Source organism: Squalius cephalus (genome assembly GCF_949319135.1).
Source record: "Squalius cephalus genome assembly, chromosome: 10".
NCBI classification, from domain to species: domain Eukaryota; kingdom Metazoa; phylum Chordata; class Actinopteri; order Cypriniformes; family Leuciscidae; genus Squalius; species Squalius cephalus.
The window spans coordinates 6,715,913-6,731,192 of NC_137131.1; the positions used below are offsets into that span (position 1 = coordinate 6,715,913).

Below are 15,280 nucleotides of genomic sequence, written 5' to 3' on the forward strand. Positions count from 1 at the left end.
TATTCCCAAGCTTGTCTGTGAAGAGGTGAATGTGGACAGATTTTATCCCGTCTTATACCCAAAGGTAAGAAGGAACAGACACATCAACAACAAATAAAATAAAAAAAACATGCAATTTTCATACACTGACCCTCGTTTGTAACCTGTTCCAAGGCATCCAGACTCATTGTGACCTTTGATGAGCACGTCATCAATAACAACTTCAAGTTTGGAGTCATCTACCAGAAATTTGCCCAGGTCAGATCACCTTTCATTGTTTTTATGTTCCTGGGTTACACCATGCTTAATTTATATAAATTGCGAAACTTGTGGCCCAAATATGTTCTCTCTTCTACAGACAACAGAAGAGGAGCTATTTGGAAACAATGAGGAAAGTCCAGCTTTTGTTGAGTTTCTGGAGTTCTTGGGAGAGAAGATTGAACTTCACGATTTTAAAGGGTATATAGACAAACAGTACATGATTTACCCAAGTAGGACTTTTTCCCTGGTCCTGGAACAACATTCCTATTGACCAATCACATTTAAGGGTTAGATGGAGAATTGTTCAGTTACAAACTTATCTTATTACATTATAATTTTCCTTTGATTTCAGGCCTAGGTCAGGATTAAATGTTGAGTAACGGCTGTGATTGTTTGATTTGAATGTTGTCACAGGACCAAAAAAGCATTGTGCAGAAAAGCACAGGACCAAAAACATCATAACAGCTGGCATATTTGAGTTTTAAAAAAAATATATTCATCTTAATAAATATTAATAAGTAATTTAGAGCTTTTTGGTCTTCTCTCGTAATGCAGCTTTCGTGGTGGCCTGGATGTGACACATGGCCAGACAGGAACCGAGTCAGTCTACCTAAACTTCCACAATAAAGAGATCATGTTCCACGTGTCCACAAAGCTGCCATACACAGAGGGTGATTCCCAGCAGGTAAGACCTCATGTGATTTGCTTTTTATTTTTATTTTTATTGCGTTTTATTTTGTTTCAAGATTAGTATATATATTTGTTTTTAACAATATAAGTGAAAAAAAAAAAAAAAGTCATGACCCTTTTAAATAAATCAACCTTTGATCACCCTTAGAAGGTGGGTAAATATGGATAAATACATTAGCACCTTTATGACAAACCAGTAACATTCTGGAATATTGTTTTATGTCACGGTTAGTGTTAGTTTTGGGTAACCAGTTGCAGTCCCCAGAGATGCTTTCCCTCTGCTGGCCAAATGCATCGACCAACAGAATGCTCTGGTAATTAGCAAACAAATCACACTGTGCAAAAGGACTGATCCTGGAAAGCCATCTGTTGTCATGCATGTGTTGCTTTGCTCAGGGAGATCATCACCTAGGGGTTTCAACACAGATTGCCCTCTTACAATGCTGGCCACTAAAACACACCCTTTTCAATATGGTACCTCAGAGGCCAGAGATAACATATGGGTACAGACTCATCACCTGCTGCTTTTTTAATCGCTATTGTACCAGATATGTGATGTTATATGAGAGCTACCGTATAGTGATATGGTAATGGCCTCCAGACTGGCAATGACAAATTTGTTTTTTGCCTTAAAATGATTTGTTTCTATCTGAAAACATCATTTTGACTATGATGTTTGCCACAGGGCTGAAAACGTGCTTCCGTATGTCTTATTAATTTCCCAAACACTTTGATGATAAAGACAAGCAGTTTTCTTTTGAACTTGTGAATGTCTGTGAACCATTTTTCTGTTATGACAGTACTCTCTAATAAGTATTTATGAGCAAGCTGTGAAGAGAGCGAACGAGCGGTTCAGCTGAGGAAAGCTAATCGGATAAACATTTGAAGGTTTATGGGAGATAAAATTGACACCCTGCAGAATGCTATTTCTTTTTCCATTTCTTTTGTTGCATGTTAAATCAAGTATAAACTTAATTATTGTTCTGAAATTCAGGGCTTTGAGATCATTGGTGTAATAAAACACAAATCAGTCTGCAATATGTGTGATATTTTGATCCAATATTTTTATTTTGTGGGAAATTTAGGAAATAATAAGTCAGTATAAGGGCGAATCTCACAAAGCATATCAAAAACATCAAGAACATAACAGGTCATATTTCACCCTAAAATCAAAAGAAAAACTGTAGTGCAACAATAAGTAATATGCTCATAATACAACATGCAAAATCGTTTTCTTTATGCATATTCCTTGTGAGATTCTCCATTTGTTTTAATGTTTAATTTATCAAGAATTTAAATCTGGTTAGGGAATATGACATTGTTAGATAAAACTAACGGCTGACTGTTATTTTTAATATTTCATTTTTTTAATAGCAAATTTTCATCCACAATAAGTGAAGACACTTATAAGGACTACTCATAACTAAATAAACATATGTTCAGGTGAATTAACAGTATGAGTAATCCCAGAAAATCTTCTTATACATTTTTTCCATATTCTTCTTCATTGATTTTACTAAGCACACTCCCTATTGTTGCATTAGAATTTTATTTTTAATTTTGGCTCTGACTGGCCCAAAATGTTTTAACTGCATATTTTCACACTTAGAACAAACTAGTTTTGGTTCAAAATGTTTTGGCCAGTCAGAGCCAAAATTAAAAGTAAAATTCTAATGCAACAAGGGAGTGTGCTTAATTTGCGTGAAAGTAGTATAATAAACCTCACAAACTGGTATAACAGTGTTGATTCTGTTCGAGACCACAAATAAATTTTTTTCAAGCGAATGGTCTGTTTTAGTTTCGTTTCTAGTCGGTCTGTTCAAAGAAGTGAATCTAAAATTGTCTGTAAAGACCTTACGGGCAGCTTCCTCTTATTACTTCACAGTTTTGTTGACTTCATTTCAGCTCCAGAGGAAGAGGCATATAGGAAATGACATTGTGGCTATTGTGTTCCAAGAAGAAAATACGCCATTTGTACCAGATATGATCGCATCAAACTTCCTTCACGCTTACGTAGTGGTGCAAGTGGAGAACGCCTGCACTGATAACGTCCTCTATAAGGTAATTCATTAATTCATCCTGTTTAAATCACTGAAACTGAAGCTTGAGCCATGGATTTTACCGAATAAATCCTTTCTTTGTTATAGGAATTCCTCACATACTTGGAGTGATTCAGGATTTTTGTTTAAATGAATATGTGATGATGATTCCCAATATAATATATTAGTCACTTATAGCTTATTGTGCATAGAAAATTAAAGATCATTTTGAAAGATTTCCTGATATCTGTCATAATTTATTTTATGTTCTTGTAGGTATCTGTGACGGCAAGAGATGATGTGCCTTTCTTTGGTCCTGCTCTCCCAGACCCAGCTGTCTTTAAAAAGGTACATATTTTCAGCCAAAATTCATGTGAAATGACTAGTTCCACATGGAATCATTGTTCTGGAATTCTATCACAAAATTCTACAAATCATTCGCCCATTGACGTTCCTTTATGAAGTATTTTGGTTTATTAATTCTACTTTCAGATGCCAATAAGTGTCAAGCACACCTAGTTCAGTTACACCATATTTAAATACATTTTGGAGATTCTGAGTTTTTCCCATTAAAAATTAGCACAGAAAATGTTCATGTCTGGATATGACTACAGAAACGTCTTATTTACTTTTTAATTATGCAAAAATTAATAAGTAAAGCCTTTTATAAAATGGTGACGAGCAATATTATTAAATATCGTTTTTTTTTATTAATAATAGAATCAATATAAATAATTCTTCTGCAAATATAGATTGTTTGCTTAATTGTAAGCGATATGACTTGGTGAATTAATAAATATATAATTTAACCTTAAATACATTCAAACTGTTCTTTGTATTAATCTAATTTATTCACTGTTGATTGTGTTTTGTTTAGAGTCCAGAGTTTCATGAGTTCCTCTTGACCAAACTGATCAATGCTGAATATTATTGCTATAAAGCAGAGAAGTTTGCCAAGCTGGAGGTGAGAAGGGCATAAATGTTTGTTTTTATGTTTGTGTGGGAGCATCGGCATGCATACTACATTAAAAATGTTTTTGTGGTCCAGGAGAGGACACGTTCTGCTCTGCTGGAGACTTTATATGAGGAGCTGCATGTGAACAGCCAGTCCATGATGGGACTGGGAGGAGATGACGACAAACTGGAGAATGGAGGAGGCGGAGGTGGTGGCTTCTTTGAGTCTTTCAAGGTAGAATCCATTTGAATCTCTAACTCAGTGGTTCCCAAACTGGGGTATGTGAGGTGACAGAGGGATTTTGCAAACAAAATGCTGAATTTTGCCATTCATTTAATTCTACCCCACCTTAAAATAACATTAAAATCAAGCATGTATTTCTAACAGGCAAATGCCATAAATATATGGCATCCAATCAAATGACCACATCTTTTGCAGTCAAAAACTAACTGCCTCCACACAAACAGTGTGCATATGATAGGTTGCGTGCAGAGACCTCTGCCTTAGCAAATCGCTCTACATTACTGCCGCTCTCGTCCTTTTTTCGCACTATTTTGCAACAAAATAATAGTTCCAACAAAAGCCACAGCAGAACTGTTGCACACAGCAGTGTGTCGTGTACGAATATACGACTTAGAACGAATCGGGAGAGTCAATGATTCAATGACCCATTCATAAATAGACTGTAGCTCAAACAGTAGAGTGCTGGCGCTTGCAACGCCAAGGTCATGGGTTCGATTCCCAGGTAAAGGAAGAACTGTTAAGAATGTAAATGTGTACCTTGGATTGCAATGTAAGTTGCTTTGGATAAAAGCGTCTGCCAAATGCATAAATGTAAATGTTAATAAATACTGCCACTTGTATTGTTACTAAATGAATGAATGACTCGATGAGTGACTTGCCGCCACCTACTGGTGGTTTTAGTTTAATATTTAAAAGTATCACTTTGTTTTTACCAAAATTGCATATTTCTTTATTGAACATTATTTATTTTATAAAGGTATGTATAAAGGAAAAAAAATGCTCTGGAAAATCAATTTAACGGGGCAAATATTGTCCTTTAATGGAAACGGCATGACTGCAGTCTAAATGGAAGAGAGGGTGTACGCAGAAGGATGTTAAATGCCTCAGTGGGTACGCGACCCTAAAAGGTTTGGGAGCCCCTGCTCTAACTAATAATAAGGATTTGTATTTGTTCAATTAATTACTGACAAAAGAGTTCTGGTGAATAGCAGAGATGTCAATTGTTATACTATTCATCCTAAATGTGAGATTAGGATTTGGTGCTCAAGAAACATTTCTTATTTTTATCAATGTTGAAAACAGTTTTGCTGCTTAATATTTTTGTGGAAACCATGCTAATTTTTTTGGGGATTTTTTGATAAATAGAAAGTTTAAAAACAACATTTATTTAAAACAGAAATCTTTTGTAACATTTTAAATGTATTTACTGTCACTTTTGATCAATTTAATGCATTTTTGATAAATAGAAGTATTAATTAAACATAAACAAAAGTATTTCATTAAAAATAAACTTTTGGATGTTAAACAGTATGCATTATGGAACAAATATAAGTTTCAAACAGCAGTACGCAACAGTTTTGCTGTAATTTTGTGTAAAAACGTCTTGCAAAAGTAAATGAGTCATTTAACTCAAAGAATAGAAAAGGCACACTGGAAATGGAGGGTGAAATTGAGCGCATTGCATTGTGGATTACAGTGTTCACACACTCACATTTACAACATTTGGGCAAATGAAGCTCATTTGGTCTTCTGCACATATAGAAAATGCTTGTCCATCTCACAGTATATACATACTGCAGTAATTGTAGGTAGTATGCTAGTCCAAACATAGCCACTACTTTCTTCATTTCACTGTCCTTTACTCTCTTTAGCTCTCCTGTTTCTCATATAAGCAGTTCTTGTGCCCTCTAGTGTTGCGTTGCAGTGATGCATATGCATCATTTTTCTCTTTCTAGCGAGTTATCCGCAATAGAAGTCAATCTATGGATGCTATGGGCCTCAGTAACAAGAAACCGCACACCGTCTCCACAAGCCACAGTGGAAGCTTTACCAACAACCCTCCAGACACTCCCAAAACTCCTGGAATTGTGAGTATGAAGACCCTTCTGGATGTCAGTGGACCTTAAATTGTTTCAGGCTATCATGAGATGCCCCAAATCAGTGTGCCAGCTGTAGTTTGTGCCAGCCTTCATGCCCTCTGATCCCTCAACCCGGCGGAGTCGCAGCTGTTATTCGCTGTGCCCTTCGAGTGGGGTTTGACCCTTGAGTGCTTGTGTCATCATGGCACATCAGTGCTGATGGTAGACCAGGTCTTCTCCTGCCATTTCTGATCTCCATCATTTCAGCATTAAAAGAGAGAAAAACTGATGTGTCATCAGCTCTCATGATCTGTCTGGATGGGGGTCGGTGGAACAGATGGGGCTCTCCACAAGTGACCGTCCCATCTCCATCGCTATGACAACAAGAGCAACAGCAATAACTCAGAGAGACTTTCATGACAGGTTGACATAACGGCCTATTAGCCATCCGAATGTGCTAGTGTGTTTGCAACAACTGTCACAGAAACCAGATTATGATCAAACGTGTGCAAAAATGTGTAAATTTGCTGACAGCTTGGTTAAACCAGGATTTTTCATTCTGGGCCAATGTTCAAGGTCATCTAGGCTGCATTTACACTGCAAGACTTATTGCACAGATCTGATCTCTGTTACACTTAAGATCAAATGAAATTAATCAACAACTCTGATGATATTGAAAGGGCTTGTTCCTTTTTATTAATAATAATAAGAGTGCTCAAAGACAAAGTGGTAACTGGGGCCTCTAGTTCTTCAGTTCAAGAGTTGCAGCTTAAAAAATGATTAATTTTATATTCATTCCATTAAAAAAGTGTTTTTTACAGCATGTTCTATTATTGTGTTAACCTGAGGCACAATTACAGGCACAGTCTTCTTAAGTAACTTGAGGTGGAGTGTGTTGCACTGATAATCCAGTTTCTGCTTTGCTTTTACCTGATATCATACCTGATTCCTTTGTGTTTAATCATAAATCTATCACCACCCTAATGACAATAGCAAGCACAGCTAGTTGATTTAAACATTTCATACATAATGGTAATTCAAAGTGCTCTTTGCTGGCATAATAATAATACAAATGCATATAAAATCACCTTAAAATGAATAAAGATGTAAATAAAAATGCATAAATTGAAGAAATTATGTAGTGGAACTGGCTTATAATTTGAATCAAAATCTAACCCAATTGTGATTTCTCCTCAGTCCCTGATTATTCCTGGAAAAAGCCCAACCCGTAAGAAATCTGGTCCGTTCAGTTCCAGAAGGAGCAGTGCCATTGGGATTGAGAATATACAAGAGGTTCAGGAGAGAAGGTGAGATGAACTGACAATTGTATGGAAAAGTTGAGAGTATTTCCTGTTGAAGCCATTGTAAGGTTTAGAAAGTAAGAAAACATTGTTTTAAGGTGGACATTCTGTCTTCATAACAAAGAAAAAAATAAAAGGCAGACATTTTTTGGGAAAGACACTTTAAGTGGTTTTCCATTATTCATTACTTAAAGGGATAGGTCACCCAAACATTTTAATCATTTACTCACCCTCATGTTGTTCCAAACCTGTATACATTTCTTTGTTCTGTTGAACACAAAGGAAGATATTTAGAAGAATGTGGGAAACTGAACAGTTCTGGGGCACTATTTACTTCCATGGAAGTCAATGGTGCCTGGGTACGAACTTTCTTCAAAATATCTTCATTTGTGTTCAGCAGAACAAAGACATTTATACAGGTTTGGAACAACTTGAGTGAGGGTGAGTAAATGATGACAGAATTTTCATTTTTGGGTGAACTATTCCTTTAATAAAACCTGTTTCATAAATAATAGTAATATTTGAAAGCTGCTCTCTAATTTTAACTTATTGTGTTATAACCAACATGCATGAAGTCATCATGCTGTCTTGTTGACAAGAAAACCATAAAACAGGAAATATTAAAAGATTACACTCTCATTACTGTGTGTTAAGGTCAGTAAGTATCTGAAAATGTATATATATATATATAATTTTGTGTCATGTTAAGGTTAATTCAGAAACTGAAACTGAGTTCTGACAATAATTAAGATGTGTTAATCATTATGTTCCAGTAGTCGAGAGGTGTCCCCGAGTCCACAGAGGGCATCTGATGGTGGACACACTCTTCACGACAACTGGTCCAATCAGAGCTCACCTGAGATGCCGACCACCAAGTTCGGGTGAGCACCAGTGAAAACACTGACTTCTGTTTGCATGTAATCACACTTTAATGCAGGCTCTTCCTTTAAACCCACACTGTGTATCTGGATGTCTAGTTATAGTCCTAATAGTCCCCCTACTATTTTCATATGATCTGATCTTTACATTCCAGGAAAGATGTCTATTATTATGTGAATTCATTGTCTTTATTTATTTATTTTAAATTGTTATAAGCATGTGTGTATCCATACACACACACACACACACACACACACACACACACACACACTCCTTTTCAAAAGTTTTTTCAAGTTTTTGAAAGAAGTCTTTTATGCTCACCAAGGCTGCATTTATTTGGTAAACACAGTAAAAACAGAAATATTGTAAAATATAATTACAATATAACTGTTTTCTATTTTAATATATTTTAAAATCTAATTTATTCCTGTGAAGGCAAAGCTGAGCATCATTTTCAGCATCATTACTCCTGTCTTCAGTGTCACATGATCCTTCAGAGATCATTCTATTATGCTGATTTGCTGCTCAAGATATATTTCTTATTATTATCGATGTTGTGCTATTTAATAAAAAACTGGGATACATTTTTTTTCAGGATTATTTGATCAATAGAAAGTTCAGAAGAACAGCATTTATTTTAATTTTTTTTAACAAAGTAAAAAAATGTAAGTGTTCAAAGTGTTAATTTCTTCAAAAAAAAAAAACCATACTGACCCCAAATTTCTAAATGGTATTGAATGTGCATCAAAATGTGTAATAAGTAAATAGACTATAACCTGATATTAGTAAACTTGTTCAAAGAGAACCATTGCAGTTGCTCTTGGACCGCTCCTTGATAGATTCAAACTTTACACAGAACCACTCCCAACTGCAAATAATAGATATTTGCTTTCCCTTATATTAGTTTGTTACAGTTGTTACAGATTTACTAGTTTGTCCAATGAGTCATTAGTAATACAGCTCCTTTAAACTGCGATGAATGTGTTGAGAAATTGCATCTGCAATCACTCATGAATGTGGCCTATGATTCTATCATATCATACTCTGTTATCATTATGCAATAGCAAAATACAGCCCAAGCAACACCTTTTAACCACATGGACAGAGTAGTGCAAAGGTCAAAAACTTTTAATATGCAGGTGATAAGTTGATTGAAATCAAAAAGATCTAATCATTAACCATGTGCGTTTAAAGTGCCCCTATATGCTATTTTAAAGGCTCCTAATTTTGTTTTGGAGGTCTCCTACAATAGGTTTACATGCATCCAAGGCCAAAAAACACTTGAATTTTCTCATTATATACATTGCTGCATCACCTCTTTCTCACAGTGTCTGAACCGGTTCGATCAAGGATTGATCTCTGCTCTGATTGGTCAAACAGCCCAGTCTGTTGTGATTGGTCTACCGCTTACAGAACGACGTGTCGGAAACTAAAAGGCCATTACCATATCTAAATTTCAGGAAGTGCATGCAAAGTGGATTTGCTTTCGCAGTGCAGAAAACAGCGGCTTCATTCTACCAACACAACACGAACCAAACTCTTCCAGGCCTCAGCTACAGCTAGTGTTTGAGAGAGTAGATGTTGTTCACAGGCTATGGCAAGCCGTTTTAACATTTAATCCTTACAACCTACTAGTCTTATTTTTTAGATACTAGTATCTTTTCCATTAAGTACTAGTACTTATTCATTAGCTACTAGTGCTTATTCTTTAGGTATTAGTGCCTATTCTTTAGATACTAGTATCTTTTTAAAAGATACTAGTAGTTATTCATTAGATTCTAGTGCCTATTATATTGGTACCAGTACTTATTTATTAGATACTAGTACTTATTTATTAGATACTAGTACTTATTCATTAGATACTAGTACTTATTCATTAGATTCTAGTGCCTATTAAATTGGTACTAGTACGTATTTATTATATACTAGTACTTATTTATTAGTTACTATTACTTATTATTAGATACTAGTACTTATTCATTAGATACTAGTACTTATTATTTAGCTACTAGTACAACTGACTAGTACATATATATTAGATACTAGTAGTATTCATTAGGTACTAGTACTTAATTTTTAGGTATTAATACCTATTACTACATAATAGTATTTATTCAATAAATACTAGTACTAAGTCATTAGAAACTAGTACCTATTAAATAGATACTAGTACTTATTCATTAGATACTAGTACTTATTCATTAGATACTAGTACTTATCCATTAGATACTAGTATCTATTCATTAGATACTAGTACTTATTAATTAGCTACTAGTACTTATTCAATATATACTAGTACTTATTTATTAGACACTAGTATATTTTGTAATTGTTACAAGTAACTATTCTTATTTTACTAGTCACAGCTGCTTTTTTACTCGTCTTGTGTTATGACTAGTCAGAACGGCCACTGGAGAGTTCAATTAAAAATCTTACTAGTAAAATAAAAAATCTTACTAGTAACATTTGGAATAAATACTAGTATCTAATAAATAGGTACTAGTATCTATTGAATAAGTACTAGTAGCTAATTAATTAATTAACAATTGGAATACATACTAGTCAGAACCGAATAGTTGATATCTGAATGACAGAAAAAATTGTTACTAGTAACAAAAGAATAGTTACTAGTCACTATTGAAATAAGCACTAGTATCTAATGAATAAGTACTAGTATCTAATAATAAATACTAGTATTTAATGAATAAGTACTAGTATCTAATGAATATATACTAGTACCAATTTAATAGGCACTAGTATCTAATAAAGAAGAACTAGTATCTAATGAATAAGTACTAGTATCTTTAAAAAGGTACTTAGTACCTAAAGAATAAGCACTAGTATTTAACAAATAGGCACTAATACCTAAAGAATAAGCACTAGTAGCTAATGAATAAGTACTAGTACTTAATGGAATAGATACTAGTATCTAAAAAATAAGTACTAGTAGCATGAAAATAAATACTAGTAGGTTTTAAGGATTAAATGTTAAAACGGCTTGCCATACACAGGCAGCCAATGAAGAACATAGGCTGCCATTATGCAAATGTGTTACAAACCTTTGAAGGTTTGTGAATGTTTTCTTTCTTTTGGGAGACAAAAACTCCATTTGTCGTCCACTTTGATCTTTGAAACTTTGCAGACCTTTCACATCCACAAATAGCTATATATATCACACACTACATGAAAGGTAATATCCGAAAAAGCAAAATAGTGGCACTTTAAGCGTGGTTAGTGAATTATTTCAGGTTCGTTTGAGCTCATGTATGTGTGTGTGTGTGTGTTTTTACTGTAGTTCCGCCCTGTGCTGTCGAGCTCCTTCTATCCCAGAGTCCCAGGACCTTTCTCGCTCCTCATCCAATGCCAGCAGCTTCACCAGTGTGGTGGAGGAGAACGAGCAGGAGCATGAAGCGACAGAGGAGTACGACACGGGACTGGTGCGGCCACATCCACATATGACTCATTAATCATTAATACATTTTAAGCTACATTGTGCTCAAATTGTAATAGTACATACGGTACATTAAAACTGACAGGCAGAGAAGACGACCTGTATTTAAACGCCTGTACTATTCGCATCCAAATGCATATGGGCGTATTGAAATTTGCATTTAATCACCTGAACAGAAATATCAGTACACCTAGATAATTAAGCAAGACTGACTGGTTATGTTGTTTGCATGTTTTTCTTTTTTCCTGGAACACAGGACAGTCTGTCTTCAGCCGGTACGCCTCACAAACGAGATTCATTTTCATACAGCGCCGTGTGGTTGGTAGACGGCTCTGGTAGTTCTAGTCAGAGCAGTTCACATGGTGAGGTTTAACAAACATGTGAACAAGTTATTGGATGTTTGTGTGTCTAAATGCTACATTGAGGAGGCCAGAAATATGTTGACCACTCTTTTATTCTCTCTTTAGCATTAGCTCAAACAGTAGTGCATGATGCTAACAATGCCAAGGTCATGTGTTTGATGCCCAGAGATAAAACCATCTGTCAAATGTGTAAATGCAACTTATATGTTATAGTAATAGTAAAAAATATATAAAAAAAAAGAATCATTATATATCACAAACAAAATCACCACTTCCCACTGTGATATTATCTTACGTGATATTTTTACTTTGAGATATAACAAACTGGAAAACATTGGAGAGCTGTTTTAACCTATTTTGACATAATTAACTATTAAAGTAGTTTGCCACTGGATAGTGCAGCTGTACTTGATTATTTATTGATATTTTTCAATTGGCATTTATTTTTTATATTTTCAGTTTTCCTTTTAGTTTTGTTCTTTTGTTTTGTCATTTTTCATTTTTTTATATTTCTATTGTGCTTTAATTTTTATTTTATTTTTTTGTCATTTTAGTACTTCAACTGAGACTTATTTCCAATATTAATTTTCAGTTTTTTAAGTTGAAGTTTTTCATGTAATATTTCATTTCAGCTTCATTTCTATTACCAAAAACTTTTTAAATAGTTTCATGTTTAGCTAAGGATAACAACACTGATCAAATCTGTGTTTCGCATATGTTTTTGTGATTTCTGGCCTTGTCGCTGCGGTACAGTTTATATAGTTTGTATTTGTGTCCAAGCTTTAACAGTCGTCCGTTTCACTGTAGGTCCCATTCGACAGATGTCTGAACCTCTGCGTCCCAAAACAGAGAGACAACACTCGGTAAGAAATGTGATTGACCTTAAAAATATTCTAGTCCTAAAGATGATGAAGTCTTACAGCCAGAGCAGAAAAAAGGGTGTCAGGGAGGGTGGAAGATGGTCGTGAGAAGCTAAATTATGATTGTGAACCATGACTAATGTTGATTAACATGCTCGATTTGATCCCTATCAAGTCATAGCATGACCATTTCTCTCTCTCTCTCTCTCTCTCTCTCTCTCTCTCTCTCTCTCTCTCTCTCTCTCTCTCTCTCTCTCTCTCTCTCTCTCTCTCTCTCTCTCTCTCTCTCTCTCTCTCTCTCTCTCTCTCTCTCTCTCTCTCTCTACCTGTATAACTGCTCTTGAGCAACAGATCTAATGTAATCTTGATATTTGTTTAGTCAAGTAAATCATCTGTGACACAGTGTGTGTTTGTCCTGCACAGAACTGCTAGCTGTCCTGTAGGCTGTAGATGACTTCATGGATGTCCATCAACAGGTTAGGAAAAGCAAAAATGAGGATTATATCTATGATATTTTTATGGAGCCTATAGAGCTTATGTAGCCTTTTCAGCGCTGCGCTCGTTGTGTTCTGTCTTCCGGTTTGTATTTCCACAACGTGAAGGTAAGATCTTACGGATTTATGAATATGAAATCTTTCCGGTCTATTGGCATTTGTCATGACATCCTCTTCAAACATTACAATGCTCATGATAGATTTCGTTAACTCTACAATAAGTAAATCCACTTCACCAGCTAATTACTCTTCGACAGCGATACCGCAAAAACTAAATTCAAACACAAAATTCTAAAGAAGGATGCGCGCTTGTTTCTCCGCTGCATAAGGTCTATATGGCTGTGTCATTTAAATGTACACTCACCTAAAGGATTATTAGGAACACCTGTTCAATTTCTCATTAATGAAATTATCTAATCAACCAATCACATGGCAGTTGCTTCAATGCATTTAGGGGTGTGGTCCTGGTCAAGACAATCTCCTGAACTCCAAACTGAATGTCAGAATGGGAAAGAAAGGTGATTTAAGCAATTTTGAGCGTGGCATGGTTGTTGGTGCCAGACGGGCCGGTCTGAGTATTTCACAATCTGCTCAGTTACTGGGATTTTCACGCACAACCATTTCTAGGGTTTACAAAGAATGGTGTGAAAAAGGAAAAACATCTAGTATGCGGCAGTCCTGTGGGCGAAAATGCCTTGTTGATGCTAGAGGTCAGAGGAGAATGGGCCGACTGATTCAAGCTGATAGAAGAGCAACTTTGACTGAAATAACCACTCGTTACAACCGAGGTATGCAGCAAAGCATTTGTGAAGCCACAACACGCACAACCTTGAGGCGGATGGGCTACAACAGCAGAAGACCCCACCGGGTACCACTCATCTCCACTACAAATAGGAAAAAGAGGCTAAAATTTGCACAAGCTCACCAAAATTGGACAGTTGAAGACTGGAAAAATGTTGCCTGGTCTGATGAGTCTCGATTTCTGTTGAGACATTCAGATGGTAGAGTCAGAATTTGGCGTAAACAGAATGAGAACATGGATCCATCATGCTTTGTTACCACTGTGCAGGCTGGTGGTGGTGGTGTAATGGTGTGGGGGATGTTTTCTTGGCACACTTTAGGCCCCTTAGTGCCAATTGGGCATCGTTTAAATGCCACGGCCTACCTGAGCATTGTTTCTGACCATGTCACAAAGCTCGAATCATTTCAAATTGGTTTCTTGAACATGACAATGAGTTCACTGTACTAAAATGGCCCCCACAGTCACCAGATCTCAACCCAATAGAGCATCTTTGGGATGTGGTAGAACGGGAGCTTCGTGCCCTGGATGTGCATCCCACAAATCTCCATCAACTGCAAGATGCTATCCTATCAATATGGGCCAACATTTCTAAAGAATGCTTTCAGCACCTTGTTGAATCAATGCCACGTAGAATTAAAGCAGTTCAGAATTAAGGGGGTCAAACACAGTATTAGTATGGTGTTCCTAATAATCCTTTAGGTGAGTGTATACCTCTTAATGGCCTCATTTATGATTTTTATGTTTTATTTGTTAGTTGTATTGCTATTCGTAATGTAGCATGACATTTAGAAAATTGCACCACTTTGGTGTCAGTGAGATTTCAGATTTTTTGGTTACAATGTTTAATTTGTTAACATTAGTTAACTACATTAGTTAACAATAACTAATAAAGAACAATAGTTCTACATCATTTACTAATCTTAGTGATAATCTCACAATTTACTAAAACTTTTGGTCACTCTTTAGTTATTAATAGTTAGTAAGGTAATTGTTAAGTTCAGGAATAGGGTTAAGGGATGTAGAATATGGTCATGCAGAATAAGGCATTAATATGTGTTTTAGAAGTGCTAATAAACAGCCAATATCCTAGTAATATGCATTTTAA

The 15,280-nt window shown here is 35.6% G+C and overlaps 1 protein-coding gene across 7 annotated transcripts in view; it reads left to right on the forward strand.

The window, feature by feature from the left end:
* The window catches only part of rap1gapb (RAP1 GTPase activating protein b), a 94,100-nt gene that overhangs the window by 75,856 nt on the left and 2,964 nt on the right, over positions 1–15,280 (forward strand). For 4 of the 7 annotated variants that reach the window (XM_079884226.1, XM_079884221.1, XM_079884227.1 and 1 more), the window contains 15 exons: positions 11–64; positions 154–237; positions 338–438; positions 796–925; positions 2,836–2,991; positions 3,246–3,317; positions 3,847–3,933; positions 4,018–4,158; positions 5,904–6,035; positions 7,224–7,333; positions 8,101–8,208; positions 11,502–11,643; positions 11,914–12,019; positions 12,827–12,882; positions 13,303–13,355. In XM_079884226.1, coding sequence (XP_079740352.1) covers positions 11–64; positions 154–237; positions 338–438; positions 796–925; positions 2,836–2,991; positions 3,246–3,317; positions 3,847–3,933; positions 4,018–4,158; positions 5,904–6,035; positions 7,224–7,333; positions 8,101–8,208; positions 11,502–11,643; positions 11,914–12,019; positions 12,827–12,882; positions 13,303–13,311 — 1,488 coding nt within the window. In that variant the 3' untranslated portion in view covers positions 13,312–13,355. The remainder of the gene's footprint in view (positions 1–10; positions 65–153; positions 238–337; positions 439–795; positions 926–2,835; positions 2,992–3,245; positions 3,318–3,846; positions 3,934–4,017; positions 4,159–5,903; positions 6,036–7,223; positions 7,334–8,100; positions 8,209–11,501; positions 11,644–11,913; positions 12,020–12,826; positions 12,883–13,302; positions 13,356–15,280) is intronic. The other 3 variants (XM_079884222.1, XM_079884224.1, XM_079884225.1) reach the window with 3 other exon arrangements.